General features: G+C 39.8%; 2 protein-coding genes across 2 annotated transcripts in view; both read left to right on the top strand.

Annotated features, from left to right (window-relative positions):
• The first annotated feature begins 1,464 nt into the window (after window positions 1-1,464).
• The window catches only part of OPN3 (opsin 3), a 47,116-nt gene continuing 27,687 nt past the window's right edge, over window positions 1,465-20,893 (top strand). The window contains exon 1 of the mRNA XM_023216184.2: window positions 1,465-1,979. Coding sequence (XP_023071952.1) covers window positions 1,607-1,979 — 373 coding nt within the window. The 5' untranslated portion in view covers window positions 1,465-1,606. The remainder of the gene's footprint in view (window positions 1,980-20,893) is intronic.
• Window positions 1,840-8,621, top strand: CHML (CHM like Rab escort protein). The gene is made up of 2 exons (XM_023216183.2): window positions 1,840-1,979; window positions 5,794-8,621. Exon 2 carries the CDS (start codon window positions 6,104-6,106, stop codon window positions 8,072-8,074), a length of 1,971 nt encoding a protein of 656 aa, XP_023071951.1. The 5' UTR covers window positions 1,840-1,979; window positions 5,794-6,103; the 3' UTR covers window positions 8,075-8,621.

Consider the following 20,893-nt stretch of genomic DNA (forward strand, 5'->3'; position numbering starts at 1 on the left):
GCAATGAAGAATGAATAGGAAAAAATATAGTGAGTTCTTCATTCATTCAAATTACCATTTATTGAGAGCTTACTGTAGACTAGACACAGAAAACACAGTGGACATTAAACATATAGAACTTGGTAAATAGTTATGTTTTGTTCAACAGATGTACAAATCTAAAATTAACAATTAAATGTGTGTGTGTTTTTTTTAAGGGGTGGGTAGGTAGGAAGTCTCACAGATGGCATGTCCAGAGCACAAGCCTTGAAGGAAAATCAAGGTGTCAAAGGCAGAGCACACTGCCCCTTAGCTATTGCTCAGTGCACCAGGGTGGAGAGATGCTGCCAGCCTATTAAATCCTCTCTGCAGGGAATTTGGAATGTGGATTGATCCAAGCTAGTCATTCCCTACTGATCTTCCAAACAGGGGTGAGGGGGGTAAACGCCCCCATGGGGAGCAATTTCTTTAGCTTGCACAAACCCTGTGTTCATTACCAGTGTCCGGGACAGTCTTCAGGTGTGGCTGGGGACTGTGATCTTCTTGTAGGGCCTCCTTAGGGATTGTGCAACCACAAAGGCAGAAGCAGCTCTTGCAGAGTGTGATGACGTTCACAACCTATATTTGACTTGTACTATATTCTCATCACTACAGGGGAAGAGCCCAGTGGGAAATGTGTGCTGTTCTAAATATAGCACCTGCCTCCTATACCTGCTAGATTTAGGTTGAATCTTTCACTGCCTGTGAAGGACTTTAGCAGGCCTCAGTGACCAGAAAGATCTATCCACACTTTCCGGCACAGGAAGGATGGTATTGGAAGGCCTCGGGGTCAGCCCAGGGCTTAAAGTCAGTTCCACTAGAATGCCATTTTCAGAGTTTTCATCCCAAACTCTCCGAGGGTGGCAGGCTCTTGTATCAGCCTTGGGACATGTGTCTTCTAGCAGTCAGGTAGTTAGGCAGGCACCTGTATATCAATTTGTTGTTTTTCTTCTCAGTTTTCCGGTTTGTAAGACTACCCCGAGCTCTTCAATGTGTTGCTTTTGTTTACATTAAGTGTATGAGGTGGGATGGGCTTCGTAGGCTGGTGATGGGTTATTACAGCTTCCCAGGAAGGGGAGAAGCCCAATTCCTGCCAGCACGTGGTGGGCGCAGGCGCTTATACTTAGGAATAAATGAATGCATAAGTGAGTGAATGAATATGTCAGTGGACACGAAGCTTTCAATCTGGGTGCAGGGAGGAGGGGATGTGACAAGCCATCGAGGCTACCCTGCGGCCCTGGCCCCCGGGCTATCCCGCGACACGCATCCACGCCGACCAGCGGAGGGGGCCCGGCCAGTGGGGGGTGGGGCGAGCTAGCCACGAGGACGCGCCCGCGGGGTGGGGGCTAAGAGGACGCCCCGGGAGCAGCTGAGCAGCGAGGACGCGCCGCGGGGAGGGGCGGGGCCACGGGGCGCGCCGAGCGGAAGGGGCGGGGAGAGGGCGGGCCCGGCGCGCGGTAGCGCTGGCCCCTCAGTGCACAATGGCCAGAGACGGCGGCGGAGCCCGAGCCCCACCCAGTGCGGAGCGCGCCGCGAGCCCCGCCGCACGCTGAGCGCCTCCGCCCGCCAAGCGCGCCGGCGCCGGGCCATGTACTCGGGGAACCGCAGCGGCGGCCAGGGCTACTGGGACGGCGGCGGGGCCGCGGGCGCTGAGGGGCCGGCGCCGGCGGGGACGCTGAGTCCCGCGCCGCTCTTCAGCCCCGGCACCTACGAGCGCCTGGCGCTGCTGCTGGGCTCCATTGGGCTGCTGGGCGTCGGCAGCAACCTGCTGGTGCTCGTCCTCTACTACAAGTTCCAGCGGCTCCGCACTCCCACTCACCTCCTCCTGGTCAACATCAGCCTCAGCGACCTGCTGGTGTCCCTCTTCGGGGTCACCTTTACCTTCGTGTCCTGCCTGAGGAACGGCTGGGTGTGGGACACCGTGGGCTGCGTGTGGGACGGGTTTAGCGGCAGCCTCTTCGGTGAGTTGGACTGGGAGGAGAAGGCAGCCTCCCCTCTGCAAACTTCCACTCCCCGCCCCGCCGCCCGCTCCGGGCGTCCGCCTGCCCCCAGCCCGCCCCGCACGGCTTCCCGCTCGGCCCCGCGCCCCCCGTCCGACCCCGCCCCGCTCCCCGCTCGCCTCCTGACGCTGCTCGACCCCAGCCGCATGTCGGGTGCCTTCCTCTTCCTCGGCCCCTCCCGCCCCGCGCTGTCCACGACTCCATTCCTGTGGTCTCTTATCTGCCCCCACATTGACCCCAAACCCCAACCCGTCTCCTTTCTTGTCATTTGTTTTTACCTCCTAAGATCACTCGACAAGGCACGAAACCACGACTTTTTTACACTTTGAGGCATGAGACGAGGGCCTGTAGAGTCAAGAGATTCAAGAAAAGAAGTGATTAACTCGTTAAAGTTGGAGGGGGTGATGAGATTAGATTCATATACTACTATTTGTTTTCTAAAATGAGAGTGGAAAACTAAAATAGCAATGTGTAAAAAAAAAAAATTCTCATTAGTACTTGTAAACCTTTGAATGCTTTCTAGGGAGAGAGAGAGTTTCATTCAGGTCCTCAGAATGCAAATTGGCATGTGCCCTATAAGCTATTTTTACTATTTTCCTTCTTATAGATGGGTTCCAGCGCACCACAATCTCGGGTGAGATTACAAATGGCTCAGCCAATACCATCTCAGGTGAACAAATACTGTAATTAGCTCTGCAGTCGGTAGATTTCATTAAGTAGAACTTGATTGTTGAAGATTTATTTCGACAATACTCTTCTTATGGAAGATTTAAATTTCACTGAGACATGATGTTTGGCAGGATGATCAACAACTCAGCAAATCATTGAAGGAAGCGTAGGAAAGAAATTATTTTTTGCGTGCCTCAGAAATTTCATTTGTAGGGAGATTTGAAATAGAAATGTGTATTTCTCAAGGCTTAAAGTTCCTTTTTTAAATCCGGAAATCCATTGATACTTTATTGCTTTTATATTGGTAGGTTTGGAAGAACAAAATCTTTGTAGAATTATCAAAAGTATTTTCTTATTCAGTAACCTCTATGCTATGACAAACCTAAATATTATATTTGTAATGATTCATTTTTTGGCGTTTTGAAGGAAATAGAAAATGTAGATTTTATTTGATTGCTTCAGAGGTTATATTTTCCTCCCCGCCCCTCATAAGCTTTAATCTGATAATTTCATTTGAACAAACATTTGAAATTTAGGGAGGGGGACTGTAAGTGTATGTAGGTTGTGATATGGATGGCTATGGGATTACACTCCTTATATTAATTTAAAAATACCTATCAGGCAATTTCTTTGGCAATGCTAAGAAGGTTATTCCAGCCCAAGCCTAAAGTATCATCAGTAGTGTTCTCCGGGGTAGTCAACAGGTGTTTGTTCAGATATCAAAGTTCTTTTTTCTTGGAAGTGCCTTTTCTGTGCTGGAAAATTCTGTTTTCGTTCCCGGGAGTTTGAACACAAGGGTGTACTGAATTCTTTATAAGTACTAGCTGTCATCCACCCTCTTCCTCACCTCTTTCCTCTGCTGACCCCACCCTCGTGTGTCTCCTAGTCACTTCTCCCTTCCTGTTTTTCTTCTTCACCATCCCTCTTAGGGTCCCAACCTAGTGATTTTCTAAGTTCACTAGAACTTAGAAATTTGCCTAAGGGCTGCCCTATTTTTCAGGGCATTTAGTGCTTTCAACCATGATTTTCTCCCAGTTTTTATTGTAGAGGTGGAAACCCTGGGGTAAGAGATTCAGAGACTTTTTTAAGCCCCGGGGGGCAAGTTAGTAGTGAAGTTACTACAGAGTTTAAAAAGTTTTTAGCAAAGACAATTCCTTTGCCTGGAGTGAATTCCAGAGTTTGTGCTTCTAGATCCAGGTTAAGGATGAAAAAAGGAGGGCACTTCCTGCATAGTTATCCCTGAGCTAGAACTACCTAACAGTGGAGTATTGAAGGGGAGGACATTTAAAAATGAGGGAAGTAGTTTCTTGATGCAGAGGCTTTTGGAGAGGCTTGCCCTATCTGTTGGAAAGACCATTGGCCTGATGGCACAAGAGTGGATCCTGTTCCTGATCCTGCGGCTCATATATTGTGTGGGCTTTCCCAAGTCACTTAATCTCTCCAACCATCACTTCTCTCATCTCTGTTATTGGGTAGTTCAACTTAATGCTCTGTAAGGTCATCCTACTTGCTTTGCATTTTGATGACTTCTTTGATATCTGTAGGTTAGAACGTGCCTGATCTTAGCACTTATTGCCTGTGTCTTCTGCTCTTACTCCTACCCTGAGCCCTATCTTTCTAAGCCAAGTAGCAGCATATACTATGGTTACACCTCTTCAGATACCATCATAGATTCAGTCTCCCTCTTCACACCCTGCTGGAAGAAGCAGAATAAGTAATTCAGACATACTTAAATTTATACTTGAGTGGGCCAGGCAACTGTTTCATTCTGTACTTAGTTCCTGGCTTCTTAGGGAATGCCAAAAATGAGTGGAATCCTTGATATTTTTGAGACACAGGCTTTGACTAGACAGGACTGTTAGGATTGCCATTTTAGTTAAACTAAAGGTCTGTACCCTATGCAATTTAAGTTCCAACTGAATGGCTTGTTTTACTAATATCCAGGATTATTAGTCATCTTGGCCTAGACAGGTCTAGCTTGTACTGATTTATATTTCAGTAGGTTTAATAGTAGTGAAAACCAGAGCTCAAACCAGTGCAATGATGAATGTTAGAAAGTTTAGCAGTAATGTGTATATAATACTTTATTCTAAAGACTTTCAGGTGAGTATGCTCTTCAGTACCTTGGCTGTTCTACCTCTGGCCACACGAGGCATCACACAGATGTCTTCTGCAGGTGGAGTGTAATCAGCATTATGCTCAAAGTTAACAGGAGAGCCTTTTTTTTCCTTCAAAAATAAGAACAAACAACATTAGTCTTGGCAGAGGATGTTTACATAGACCTTTTGCTTGGGGTAGAGATTCAGGGTTGCAGAGACAGTGGCAAAATGCAAACATCACTGTATTCAAATGTTAGAAGTAGGCATTATTTATGTTAAGATATTTTAATATGAAACCAGGAATTTTCCTTTTTTACTTATATACTTTTTTCCTTTTTTACTTACACTTATATGCATGTGTACATTCATATACATATTTTTAATATATAGGTTTTCCTCCTCAGGCCTATTCTGTTATGAGCCTAAATATTTTTAAATGGCCAGTTGTTTTACTGAATTAATCCTTTTACAATAATCTCACTAGTAATTGAGTAGAAATAGTCTCATGTTGCTATCATGAGATCCTAAGGTTGTTGTGGCATGAAAAGGTCTTATATTCAGCTCTTCTGGAATCACACACAGACTGTAATGGCCACAGAAATATTTTTAATCATGGCAGTATGTACATAGTGTATAATCTGTTTCTACAAACAATGGAGCCATACGTTCCTTTTAGTCTAAGCTCACAGCTGTGTATAGATTTATTCACATGATAGTTTTCTTAAAAGCTGAAGTTAGAGAATTGTATTATGTTATTTCTTCTTTATTTTTGTGGGACATTATGTTCATTCTCTATTACTGTGTTGCCTGATTCTTGGGAGAGCTGTTATATCTCTATTGTCCATTTTCAAGAAATTAGAATATGTGAGAAAGCATTTAAGACATGCTTTAGTGGAGGTTTATGTCCAAATAAGAAGTCGTACTCCAATGGATTGTCATTGTTGCATGAAATTATTTTTCTCTTATATTGTTTACAATGTATTCTTTCTTGAATTTTCTTCTTTCAGAGAAGAGTTCCAGTCACAAATGCATATATGGTGCATTTTGACATTTACTGCTAAGATGAAATGCAGAAATGAAACCACACATCCATTTTAGTATTCTCAGATGTGATTAGATGTACTTGCTCATGTTTTTATGCTACTGACTTATAAGGAAAAAAGTATATTTTAAAAGGGTAACTGTTAAACAGCTAGGACCTGCAACTTCAGTGCTTCTGGGATAAACTGGAACATCAGAAGGACAGATTTTATTACAGTATAATCACACCTCATTTCTTTCATCAGCAACTGTCACCAGACACTTTTACTTCCTAGAATGGCGGACAATCTTCCCACAGAGTTTGATGTGGTTATAATAGGGACAGGTTTGCCCGAATCCATCCTTGCAGCTGCATGTTCAAGAATTGGTCAGAGAGTTCTGCATATTGATTCAAGAAGTTACTATGGAGGCAACTGGGCTAGTTTCAGCTTTTCAGGATTGCTAACCTGGTTGAAGGAGTATCAGCAAAACAATGACATTGGGGAAGAAAGTACTGTTGCATGGCAGGACCTGATCCATGAAACAGAAGAAGCCATCTCTCTTCGCAAGAAGGATGAAACTATCCAACACACAGAAGCTTTTTGTTATGACAGTCAGGATATGGAGGACAATGTTGAAGAGATTGGTGCTCTGCAGAAAAATCCTTCTTCAGGGGTGTCTAGTACCTTCACTGAAGTTCTGGATTCTGCAGGCTTGCCCGAAGACAGCCAGTCATCATATTTTAATAGCGATGAAATGTCTGCCAAACACACTCAGAAAAGTGATAGAGAGATTTCACTAGAAGTAACTGATGTAGAGAAGTCAGTGGAGAAGGAAAAGTATTGTGGAGATAAAATTTGTATGCACACAGTTTCAGATAAAGATGGAAATAAAGATGAAAGCAAATCTACAGAAGATAATGCCAATCAACCAATTAGAAATAGGATTACTTACCTTCAAATAGTTAAAGAAGGGAGGAGGTTTAATATTGATCTGGTATCGAAACTGCTGTATTCTCAAGGATTGCTAATTGATCTTTTAATCAAATCAGATGTTAGTCGTTATGTAGAATTTAAAAATGTCACTAGGATTCTTGCATTTCGGGAAGGAAAGGTAGAACAAGTGCCTTGTTCCAGAGCAGATGTCTTTAATAGCAAAGAACTCACCATGGTTGAAAAGAGGATGCTGATGAAATTTCTCACATTTTGTTTAGAGTATGAACAACATCCTGATGAATACCAAGCTTTCAGGCAGTGTTCATTTTCAGAATACTTAAAAACTAAAAAACTAACTCCCAACCTTCAACATTTTGTACTGCACTCAATTGCAATGACATCAGAGTCATCTTGCACTACAATAGATGGCCTTAACGCAATTAAAAACTTCCTTCAGTGTCTCGGACGGTTTGGCAACACTCCCTTTTTATTTCCCTTATATGGCCAAGGAGAAATTCCCCAGTGTTTCTGTAGGATGTGTGCAGTTTTTGGTGGAATCTATTGTCTTCGTCATAAAGTACAATGCTTTGTAGTTGACAAAGAATCTGGACGATGTAAAGCAATTATAGATCACTTTGGTCAAAGAATAAATGCTAAATATTTTATTGTGGAAGACAGTTACCTTTCTGAGGAAACATGCTCAAATGTGCAGTATAAGCAGATCTCTAGGGCAGTACTTATTACAGATCAGTCTATACTAAAGACAGATTCAGATCAGCAGACTTCCATTCTGATAGTTCCTCCAGCAGAGCCAGGAGCTTGTGCTGTACGGGTCACAGAATTATGTTCTTCAACCATGACATGCATGAAGGACACCTATCTGGTACATTTGACATGTTCATCTTCTCAAACAGCAAGAGAAGACTTAGAATCAGTGGTGAAGAAATTATTCACTCCATATACTGAAACAGAAATAAACAAGGAAGAACTTACAAAGCCAAGACTCTTGTGGGCTCTTTATTTTAATATGAGAGATTCCTCGGGAATCAGCAGAAGCTCATATAATGGCTTGCCTTCCAATGTTTATGTCTGCTCTGGGCCTGACTGTGGCCTGGGAAATGAGCACGCTGTCAAGCAAGCTGAAACACTTTTCCAGGAGATCTTTCCAACTGAAGAATTCTGCCCTCCACCTCCAAATCCAGAAGACATTATCTTTGATGGCGATGATAAGCAGCCAGAGTCTCCTGGAACCAATAATGTAATAGTGGCCAAACTAGAATCCTCTGAGGAAAGCAAAAACCAAGAAAGCCCAGAGAAGCACCTTCAAAATTAGAAAAGAGCAATCTGGAAATGCTGTTTTGGACCTCCTTCATGGCATCAGAATATTCTCATTTAAAGGACAGTTTCCCATATGAGTAATTAGAAGTGGTTATATATGATGAATGCTATGCAGATGTTGTCTTTGACTCTCAGACATTCAGCATTGAATATCTTTGTTAACCTATTAATGAGTGATTTATTGATTATTGAACATTTTGTTTAGAATGGGCTACATGACCCATAATCTTAAAACAGAGTTAGCTGTATTTTAGTATTGGGTATGTATGTAAGGGTTCCGTATTAACAACTCAGCTTAAAGGTAATGTTGTATTTGCTAATGATCTTCAGATTTTATCTTTGTCTATAGAACAATTAGTAATACCAAGTAATATTTTAATTACTTTCGCAGCTATTATAGTTGCTGCGGCCTGTTCGAATAGTGAAACACACACAAATGGTAAATTATGTGGATCTTTTGCATATAATATAAATGTATAGACAAGGTGGTAGGAATAGCAACTAATACAAATGCCAATATGATAATAAAATACATTTGTCTATAATCGTTAAAAGATTAGCTTTGCATGATCATTTATTCATTGTGAAGGTCTGAAGTTTATAATTCCCACTTCACCCTTGTAACTGATGAGGCAATGATGCCACCACAGTATTCTAATTTACAAAAAGGAGTTCAATTAGTGATTGAAAAGCTCATTTTGGGGAGGTTGATTGCAAAGAAAATTTGAAGGATAAGATTTATTCTCATTTAATACTTCAGAAAATTTCTGCAGAGCCCTGCTCTGGCACTTAAAGAGCTTCCAACAAGTAACTTAGACCAAAAGGAAAAATGAAGTGCCCCAGGAGAAGATACTTCAGAAGGGCTATTCTGAAATCCCTAAGGAGAAACAGAGTGAAGTCTTTTTAACCTGGGATTACAGATAGTTATAAAACCCTCTATAAATAGATTACTCAAGGTTTTTCAGTGAGAATGAAACCTACCACCTTGTTGGCTCTACCACTTTAATTAATATTACTAACATAACTGATAGAAATGAATCAAAGGAGGATTTACCATGCCCTTTTGGTTGTGTCCCACTTCCCAAATTGTGAAGTAACAACCTTCTGTAATCTTTCTTGCCTCTTAGCTGTTATCTAGTGTGTAGAAACTTTTTTTCTCCCAGAACCACCCAACATCATAAAACTGGTAGTACTCTAATAGTGAAAACCTGTGGAGCTGTCAGAAGACATGTACTTGCTTTTCCCCTAGTCCAGTTTCCATTCCTCAGGCAGAGAATGATGATCCTTGTGACAGTTTTTGCTCTGAAACAGCATTTATCATGTGCTTGGTACTTAGTATTATGCTTTCTCATGACAGTTTCTCAGCAATCCTGTGAGGCAGATTTGCATATACCTTCTGTATTAGTCTGTTCTCATGCTGCTGATAAAGACGTACCTGAGATGGTAATTTATAAAGAAAAAGGTTTAATGGACTCACAGTTCCATGTGGCTGGGGAGACCTCACAATCATGGTGGAAGGTGAAAGGCATGTCTTACATGGCAGTGAACAAGAGAGAATGAGAACTAAATGAAAAGGGAAACCCCTTTTAAAACCATCAGATACCGTGAGACTTACTTACTACCATGAGAACAGTATGGGGGAAACAACCCCATCATTCAGTTATCTCCCACCAGGTTCCTCCCACAACACATGGGAATTATAGGAGCTGCAATTCAAGATGAGATTTGAGTGGGGACACAGCCAAACCACCTCACCTCCAAAGAAGAAATAGAGAATTATTAGTAATTTGCTCAGAATCTGGTATGTGGAAGAGCCAACATGGGGACCCAGTCTTTTGTGATTCTAAAACCTTTGATCTTTCTACTAACATTCACTGTTAGAAGAGTGTAGGCACTGCAGGAGAAAGAAAAAGTGCCCACGAAAATTAGTCGAGCATTACCGGGGTGAAAAGCACACACTGGTCCTGCAGCTTATTGAATCAGAGAAATGTGAAGATTAAGATGAACTAAACAAATGTATTTTAGAGCATGGATCTCATTGAAGCAGAATTTGGCTAAGTTTTAAGAAAATGTCCTTCAGTAACACATCTCTTGGTCTGAAGATTGTGTTATAAAAAAATTACCAGGCCAAAATTTGTTCAGAATACACTCATTTTTTGCTCCTCTATATGTGAAGAAAATGAGACCAGACAGATTTAAGTAACTGACAACTTACTTAAAGTAGCAAAGTCATGGATTGTGTTGACTTTTAAAAATATGGTAATGTCATATTTAAATTTTATCCTAAAGTTTAAATCTATCAAAACAACTGAAATACTTGAAATAGACCTATAAAATAGTAATTAAAATGAGAAATACATAAGATGATAAATAAAATGACGGTGAAAGGTATTCCAGATCTACCGAAAAGATTTTCAGTATCACAAATTATTCGTAACAAATTGAGGACAGGAACAATGAGAAGTTGCAAAATATGGTATAGCTGAATATAATAGGAAAAATTAGTCCAAAATAAAGGTTGATTTAAAAATGAAGAAAATGAATATACTTCTCACTGAATACAAAATAAGTGGGAAATGAGAAGTTATACCAATAAAAACATTTAAAAATTTAGGGGATATTATAACTCAGTATAATTTTCTGACAGGTTGGATTTTGACCCTAATGGACTTGCTGGTGAACTTTTTTTTTTATTTTTTTTTATTTTTTTGAGACAGAGTCTCACTCTGTCACCCAGGCTGGAGTGCAGTGGCCGGATCTCAGCTCACTGCAAGCTCCGCCTCCTGGGTTCACGCCATTCTCCTGCCTCAGCCTCTGGGACTACAGGCACCCGCCACCTCGCCCGGCTAGGTTTTTGTATTTTTTAGTAGAGACGGGGTTTCACCGGGTTAGGCAGGATGGTCTCGATCTCCTGACCTCGTGATCCGCCCTTCTCGGCCTCCCAAAGTGCTGGGATTACAGGCTTGAGCCACCGCGCCTGGCCTGCTGGTGAACTTTTAAAAATGTTTAAATAATGTCTATCCATCTATCATGAAAGACAATATGCTTCAGATTGTCTTTTGAGGCAAATATGTTCTCAATACTAAAAGACATTTTTAGAAGGATTTTATTCTCAACAGATGCAAAATGCAGAATGAAATATTGGCAAACAATAGAGCAAATAATTTGCTATCACTCAGGATTATAAGGCTGGTGGTGTTCAGCAGAACAGCCATTAAATCAGCATCAACAGAACACATGGTAAAAATCCAAAGTATTAACTACAGATAACTTTTCAAAAATTAATCATTCACCCTTGATTTAATTATTTCTGGCAATGATTTCATAGACTTCTTGGAGTCTCTTAAGTACTTAAACCAAGAACTACTACTATTCCTACTGGGAAAATATAAACATTCCTCAAGTGGAACGTAAATAGTGTTGGCACCATTTTTATATATGATTAAAGAAACCTGTCATTGCAGTAAAAGCCAGCATTCACAAAATGAGGAAGATAAGGAAGGAAAGTAGCATAAATACTTTCTATTAACATGGCTTTACAACTGCTTAAACTTATAGAAATGTACTCACAATAAAAGACTAATTCAAGAAGTTGCAGGATATAAAATTTTTAAAAATATCCTTTCTACATCTCAACAGTGACAAACTGCAACTTAAAAAGTGTTTGGTTATTAATATATATGAGACTTTTAAAGAAAGTTATATAACTACATTGAGATAAATTAAGAAAGATGCCTAAATAGAAGCAAGTTTAAGGAGCTATATTTTTAAAAATGAGCAAACGCCCATGGGAGCCATGCTGGTGTAATGGAAAAGTAGTACATGGGGAGATGGGAGTTTTTTGAAAACCAGAATTACAGTTCTCATTTCACTACTTACCAGTTGTATACTCTTGGGAAAGTCACTCTTAGTATCTATTTCACCATCTACAGAATAGAAATACTTCACAGAATTATTGTGAGGATTAAGTTAGATAGTGTGTATTAAAATATAAAGCTATATCCAAAGGAATGCCAATATGTGACATTAGTATGAAATTTACTACAGTTCATTTAACATTCCAACTGGGTGCTGTGTGTAATATGGCATAATTGTAATAAGTTATTTAGAAAAGCAAGCAAAGATGTAAGTTTTTTTAATTTAGGGGGAAAAAATGGGAGTCTTGCCTCCAAATCCTTAAAACATGCTATTAAGCAACCTTTCTGAATATTCTGTGGTGCCAAGTATAAAGTTTAACTAAAACTAATAAACCAATGGAAAGAAAGAAATATTAATAACTGCTGGTGGAAAGACTAGCTAGATGTCAGTGTGGAAAGATTAGATCCACTTTACATATGATATTCCAAATGAATTAAGTGTTAAGTATAAAAAGAAAAATAAAGACTACGAGTCTCACACCAATAGTGGTACAAAGGAACTTCATGGCAATTGATAAGGTGGATCAACTAAGAGAAAAAATTTTAAATGTGTAGTAAATAGGAAAAAGACAAAACAAGATGGAATTTAAAAGAAGCTATTTGCATTACACATGGATGCACTCAATTTTTGTAAAACTATATACATATCCATAAGGGTTTGTACTTTTAGGCAAATTTATAAAGAGATCATGTATACATGATATAAAAAATCAGTTATTTAAATGGTATTCAAATTTCCTAATATTAAAAATGCAACTTTGACTTAGTTCATGCTATTGTATTAGCAAAATTGTTTTAATTGCATGTGTCCTCATAGCAGCAGCATTGTATATTAGTAGCCTTTTAAGAGAACTATGTAGAAGACTATAATATAAAAAGGGCTTTATAACCGATCTATCTTTTGACATACTCACTTTGAGTGGCATATGCCTGGGAAAATATTTAAAAGAAAGAAAAATTGTTTGTACAAAGGTTTTTAGCAATTCCACTCAGATAACCGTTTTTTTTGTTTGTTTTGAGGCAGAGTCTTGCTCCCTCGCCCTGGCTGGAGTGCAGTGGCGTGATCTCGGCTCACTGCAAGCTCTGCCTCCCAGGTTCACGCCATTCTCCTGCCTCAGCCTCCCGAGTAGCTGGGACTACAGGTGCGTGCCACCACGCCTGGCTAATTTTTTGTATTTTTAGTAGAGACGGGGTTTCACCGTGTTGGCCAGGATGGTCTCGATCTGCTGACCTTGTGATCCTCCCGCCTAGGCCTCCCAAAGTGCTGGGATTGCAGGCATGAGCCATCACGCCCGGCCCCACTGAGATAACTTTAAGGGGGAAAAAGCCCAACAATTGGGAAATGGTTAAGTAAATTTTGGTGTATTGCTAGTGCTATCACAGAATGTTATATAGCCATTAATATTGATATATGTAAAATTGTATGCAAAAAAGTGTGAGATTCAAAAATGTTAATAAGAACATAAATTATGTTTACTGATATATGTGAAAATTTAGGTCTACATTGAAAAGAATCAAAAGATAACATGTAATTAACTTCAGTTTAACATTAGGGGTTCTTTATTTTTCTTCTGTTAAATATTGATGTATGCAATAAAAAATAAAAGATTAATCGGTAAAGTGGTTTACTGAACTGGTGAGAAAATTACTGATTTCTTAGAAGTTTCTAAAATTCTATTTTAAGTTAAAATATATATTTCTAGGTGTTAAAAAAGATCATCTTCAAATATGTGTGGCAGAAAGTTTTACAAATCTTGGTGGGAGGGAATTCTTGGTCAAGATGGACTTCATAATTTATTTTTTCTTAGTTGATCACCATGAAGGAATAGTAATAGAAATATTAGTAATACATTCTAGGACATAGGCATGAAGACATCATATACTAATTAAAATATGCCCCTAAATGCAAACATGTCACTTGGGAATCTTAAAAGCCATGGATTCGTAGATGTGACCAAACCTTGTTTGCAGAGAGACCTGTGCAAAGGCCAGATCTCAGGGGACTGAGGATGTGACTGACCCTTTCTTCCAGTCAGCCTGAGAGATCCAAATCAAGGTGATTTAATTTAATAAACATCCATTGAACACCTACTGGGGGTTATGAATTGGCATTATTCTGGGAAATTAGAAATATAAAAATAAGTGCTCTGTACCTGACAAACATTCTGTTGGAATGTTTACCTTAAAGTAAGGTCATTTTACCTTAATGAGCATTTAAGACATTTTTTACCTATCTCACTCCCCACTGTAACTAGCACTTCCTGTTTCCTGGCAAAAGAAAAAACAAAACAGAATTCTGTGCCTTGTGCATGGCATCCCTTTTAAAAGGCACCAAAACGTACTACACAGTTGAAAACAGGTGGCTTAAAGGTTAAAAGCCGAATCATTTAACACTCTCCGAAGTCTATTTCGGATGACATTCAGTGAGTTAAGTTTTTCAGATTAATCGGGAATTTTTTCTCTTTCCTGGGGAAGGAGCCAAGAGGAGCTCCAGGGGATTGAGTCCAGGAGCCCAGGACATCAAGGGCTTAGGGAGAGGAAGTATAAAGAAATTAGATCATAAAGTTTCAATATGAAGAAATTCTGATTAAGATTAATTTTATTTGCCTTCATCTCGATGGATTAAGTGAAAGTCATGCTCCTGTTGCGTGGAGGTAGCTGCTTCCTCTGAAGATTTTCAGATTTTTATTTTAGTATTTTTACCTCCATTATAAAGAGGCGTTTGTAGTGTAGTTCATTTCGTTTTAACCAACAACCAAATGTATTCACATTTCAACAGCAGGGGACACAGTACTTCCAGCTTTCTGTAAGGCATGAACAGTACAGAAGCTGAGTGATTCACCTGAAAGAATTTGGCTATAACAAAAATATATAACAACAGTTCTGCTCCAGCATTTGTGGGTATGCGTTTTTCCTGACAACTACATTTTCTTATGTGATCCTCAGGACAACTGTGTAAGGTAAGAAAGGGCAGGTATTTATACCAGTTTTTTTTTTTTTGTAAATAAAACCTGGAGGAGTTAAGTGACTCACTTGGACTCTCCTACTTTGTATTTAGACCCATTAATGGGAAATGAAATGCTACTGTTTTGCTTTGCTTGCATCTCAAGAGTAATTTATTACATGTAAGAATATATAACACATAAAGCACTATTTAAAAAGTGGTGGCTTCTGGAACTTTAGAATAGATTGACTTTTCAACAGATAGCAAAATAATCCTATAAATTACAATGTGTATAATTACAATCAAATGGGCCAACTGTGATTGAGAGAGGAGAAGGGAGTTACTAAGTTCACTCCTGAAATCAGAAAAACAGTTTCTTTATTCTGACATGTCAAGAGCTTAAAATCTTTATATATAATACCTTCATTGATCCCTGCTGATGTCCTATGATTCCTGGCGTTTGCTTGTTGCTAAATATATATTTAATTCTAATACACTCTGGACCGCTATTTAATAATAAAGGCATACATATCAGAGGAGTGACTGGATTCAGAGGTGCAGGGTTGACAGAGTGTAGCAGGAAGATGAATACCTGATTATAATTCAGTCAGAATGAGATACATATGTAGGCATTTTATAGTTTTAAATAATCCTTGAGGATACTAGTGCAGTGTGTTTTATGCCAGTTCTTTTTATTACACATCATATAATTAAAGCCCTTGAGTTCTCTATTTCTGCTCATTTGAGACTTCTACCTGTTCCTTATTCATCTCGGACATAAAAATAAATATTACTCAGTATGAGAAAACTTTATTTTTTATCATTAAGTTAATTTTACTCTATTTGTAAGTTAAATTTACAGTTAAAGCTCGTGTAGCCATTGCAGTATTTTACCAACTATAAAGGAAAAATTTGGGGGAATGTACTGGCTGAGAAGGTGCTTGGAGTCTTGTTTTTAGGCAATTAATAATACAGTTAATTTCCTAAAGTGATTTAAGTGAAGTATTATGGAGAAACGAGCTGTACATTGTTCCGTTCTTGTTTTATAACTACATAACATTATTTGTAATGGCCCCTGCTGTTGAAATGTAAGTACCAACCAGATACTAAAAAAAGCAAAAGATGAGAATTGTACTGGAAATAGTTTGTCAGGAGATTGTAATCTCCTTTCAGACAAAGTCTATGTGTACCTCTGCATTCCCTGCAATTGCCTGTATATCACAGGTATCCCCAAAATGGTTTGCTAATTGAAAGACCAGCTAGCAGTTTCCAGTGGCTCTTTTCTTCTATGTCATCCTCTTGCCTTCACATTCTTCTAGGTCCAACCTGAGGAACAGAGGACTGCTAGGACCCATCTCTGGTAAAAGATATTGCAATCATAGTCCTGGCTTCTTGTATTATTAGTACAGATCATTAGTTTTAGGGTAAGTCTATATGAGTCAATAAAGCTACTTAAAAATAGTGCACATTTAAATATAAGAGGTTCCATCTAAATAATTTTGCTGATTTTCTCCCATTAAGGCAGTGATTCTTAAACCAGAGTGTTTGGCCTTTTATTGGCAAAGTCTGGAGACATTCTGGTTTTCACGTCTGGGAATCAGATGCTACTGGCATTTAGTGGGTAGAGGGCAGGGGTGTTGTTCAACATTCTGCAATGTGCAGATCAGCTCCCTCATAACAAAGAATTGTCCAGCCCCAAATATCGATAAGTGCCAAGTTGAGAAAAACTGCACTAGAGCAAGTGTTGATTATTCATAAGGAGTCTGCTTTCCTCCTTAGGTTTTCTGACCCCTATCAGTGCTTCTTCAACAGGGTCATTGTTGATGGAAACTGCTGTCTTTGCTGCTCCCAAATAGGTCTCCCCGGTCCCCACTCCCTTCCCTCACCAATCCACAGTGGCTTCCTTCTGGTGGTTTATTATAACACAGATTCCAAAACAAAAGTCGGAGAATTAGAGAATATTTTTTATCCTGCCCCAGTTTGTTATAGGTAGAAATTTGCAATTTTTGGTATTTTTAAAATACTTTTATGCAGAAATACAGTTCCTCTGCAAAGCAATTATATTAGTAGAAATCTTTCTATGCATGGCAACTACCTCAAAATCAATGTAAAAACATTTTAGCGTACTGTTTTTGGAAGGGGTGCTATTCACTTGACAGACTATTGGCATATTAATCAAATTATACGTATATAACAATATTATGGCTTCAGAGAAGCCTATTCAAGACTAAATAAACCATCCATAATTGTACACACATTTGCACTCACTGGTGGTTCACCAAGCAATGAGATAGGCAGCAGCTTGGCATTTTGTAGATGGGTATTAACTATAGAAAATACTTAATTGCAATGAAATGAGTCAGTATGCTTAATGCAGATAAGAACTTTAACTAGACACTGCCAAGTGAAGCATAGGGTTCAATACAATGTAATATTTGTTGAGCAAGAACCATGTCCCAGTTTCTGTGCTAGACTCTGGGATACAGATGAAATTGTAACTAACACTTAGCACTAACTGGATGCCAAGTACTATTCTCCTTGCTTGCTATATTTATTTTATGTTATCCTCATGAAAACCCAATTGGGTAGGTATTTTATTATCCCCATTTTGCAGACGGGTAAACAATGTGAAGACAAAGAGCTTGACCAAGATCACACAGCTGGTAAGTGGTAGAAGTGGGCTTCAAACCCAGGCAGTTTGATTCCATAACCCCTAAGCTTAGTGCACATGCTATACTGAGATGTGATGTGGTGCCTTTGGAGGTATCTGGTGAAGTCCAGGAACACTGGTAACTGTTTACGTGCCAGGAACTGTTCTGATTTCTTCACACATTTTGTCTCCATATTTAAAGCAACTCTGTGAGGTAGGTATTAACGTTTCCATATGTAGATGAGAAATAAGGCTCAGTAACTCTCTGAAAGTCAGAATCTGCAAGTACTGGAACGCTGAAGCTCTTGGGCCTGATATTGATGCACAATTAACCACTATATTAATCAGGCTGTGATCATTTCTACAGTATATAAACAGAGTAGTCCTACTAGGGAAATCTAGGAATGCTTCAAAAAAGAAAAGGTGTTTCTGCTTGGCCCTGGTGGTTGAGAAGGATTTCCATGGGCTGATACGAGGAACAACACCCCGTGTAGGAAGAATAGCAGAAATAGGCATGGAGGCATTGAGGACACAGTCCGCATGGCAGGAGTATGGAGTGCCCGACCTGGCATGGGGAGGCAGGACAGGTGGAAGAGGGTCCACAGTGTCTGGAGCATGGAGTGTCTGGCCTGGCGTGGAGAGGTAGGACGGGTGGAAGAGGGTCCACAGTGTCTGTAACCTTGAATAACTTGCTAAGATTTGAGGACTTTTATTCAGTGGATGAGGTACTGTGGAAGGTTTTTCTTGATAAGACATGTTTCAAAGGTTAGCCTGGTGACAGTGGAGAGAAGGCTGGGAAAAAGGTGTGGATACTGGAGGCAAGTGACTGGCAACGAGGAAGAATGTGATAAGACCTGGAGAGGGCAGAACGAAGGGAATGAAAGAGGCAGAGAACAATTTGAAGACAGAAATACAGGATCTGGAAAATGTCTACAAGTTCGGTAGAGAGGGAAAGGAATCGAGAATGTCTAAAATTTCAGCTTTGGTATCTGAATGTATGTAATTCGTTTAACTGGAAACAGGGTTTGAGGAAAAGCGAATGGATTAGTTTTGGTCATACAGGGTGATCAGTAGATGGCTCTGGAAGATCTTGGAGGGCTTTGTATGCCGTTCTAAGGAAATTCTGACTACTTTATCCTAGTGGAGAAGCACCTAATGGTATTAAATAAGGAAACAGATTGCATTTGCTTTTCTTTGTGTCTGTATGGAAGACGAATCAAGGAGAGGCGAGAATGGAGAAGGGTGATCAGACAGAAGGCTATTAAAATAGTTTGGCAAGAGATGGTGAGAGTCTGAATTAGGGCAATAGTAGTGAGGACAGCAAAGGACAGATTTGAGAACTGTTGAGATAAATTAGCCTGACTTAGTGATTGACTGAATGGGAGTACTGCAAAAATGGAAGAGAAATCAGAAGAAAATTAATAGCTGTGGACTTGGTAATGCAAACATGGTACCCTGTCTGATTTGGCATAGTAACTCCCACGCCTGGATTAGTCCTGAGCCATAAAGATTGTCCTTTTTTGTTTTTTTTTTTTTAAGATTTCTAGGTATAGACGTAAAAAAAAAATCCTCCTGGGCTTCTGAAAGCTCAGGGATTTGAGTCAGAGTGTGCCAGTACTTTGATTGCCAGGGAGTCTGTCCAAATACAAAAAAACTAAGCCAGTGATGAGAGGAGAGAGCCAAAGCCCTGATGGCATTGCTTCAGGCCCCTAGATGACACGGCCCACATATTTCTGTACTGGACACTGTGCTTCAAGCCAGTGCCACTTTGGACTTGCCAGTTACATAAGATTACCCACTTACTTGCTCCTTAAAGGGAAAAAGCATGCAGTATAGAAATAGCAGATGATGCAGAAGAGAGAAGTGTTATAGAAGCCAAGAGGAATTTTAGCAAGAGCGTGGGCCAAAGTGTTAACATTGCAAAGAGACTGGGTAAAACCAATGTTTTAGCAATTGATTTATCAATTGATGAAATTCTAGAACAATGGTTTTAAACTGAAGACTGCTAATGAATTGAATGGGCTTCTCTTTAAAATGTGGATCACCAGGCCGCACTCCTGCTTTGTGGGTCGGTAGGTACACAGCGGACTATTGTAACCGATTCCTGAGTGGGTAGTGGGTTGTCATGCGTTGTGACATAAATAAGAGGGAATCAAACAAGTATCAGATGATATGGTAGCAAGATTTAATTTATCTTCTGGTGAGTATTTTGGCAAGTTATATGAAAGCATTAAAATTTTGCACACCTTCTTACCTAACAATTATATTGTCAAGAATTTAACCTAAGGAGATAATCATGAATGCATATAAATATATAGCTACACTGATTATCATGTCCATAGCTAACACTTAGTGTGTACCATATGCCAGGTACTGTGATAAGAGCTTTATGCATGTTAATGAACTCTTTATTTTTCTCTCAACTCTGTGAGGTAGTTAGATATATCAGCACTCCATTTTACATTTAGAAAATTAAAGCACCAGGAGATTAATTTGTTCAAGGTCACACAAAAAGTGGAGGATATGGAACCTAAACCCAGTGCCCTTGATCACTATGTCTCACTCTGTCTTCCCACAGCACTGTTAGAGCAGTGAAACATTGAAAGAAATTCAAAAGTCCTCAATTCGAAGCCTGAGAGAGCACATATTCCAGAAATCAACATACCACCAAGAAATTCAGGACCTACACGCTGGAAATACTTTTTACCCTGCCTCTCCCCAGAAGATGATCAGAACTGATCCCATAGTACCTCACATTCCTGCGAAAACCAGTTGGTGCCAGAAGGGAAAACCTCTCCAGCTGGCCATGCCTGGGCTCGCATCTTTTTTTTTTTTTTTTTTTGACCCATTATATTTATTGATCTGTTCCAATCCTGAGCATCCACTGTACACCCCCTGGATCCTCCCTTCATGAGCAGTACACTCCCCTATAACTTCCACACATTTGCACATTACCTCCTTACTTTAACTTAACCCTGGCTGCCCCCAAGAACCCTACTTTCCCACCTCTCCCAGCTGTGTTTTCCTTAACACCAGTTATGCTCCAGGGCCAGGTAGTGGAATAGGTGACTCATTAAGTATCACTGCTGCTTTTGAAGCATTACTCCCTCATTCTATAAAACCCTCTGCTTCATCAACACTCTCCCAATGTGAGGTTGCAAAATTGAACTCGCATTTGTCACACAGATGCGCAGGGAATATAAAACTTCAGCTGTTGCCTCTCGTTCACAGCCTTAACTCTCCTTTCTGGATCATTCCCATCAGTTGACAAACCAAGCGACTATCCCCAGTTGTCCCTTGACT

The sequence above is a fragment of the Piliocolobus tephrosceles genome, chromosome 1 (assembly GCF_002776525.5).
Source record: "Piliocolobus tephrosceles isolate RC106 chromosome 1, ASM277652v3, whole genome shotgun sequence".
Taxonomy (NCBI): domain Eukaryota; kingdom Metazoa; phylum Chordata; class Mammalia; order Primates; family Cercopithecidae; genus Piliocolobus; species Piliocolobus tephrosceles.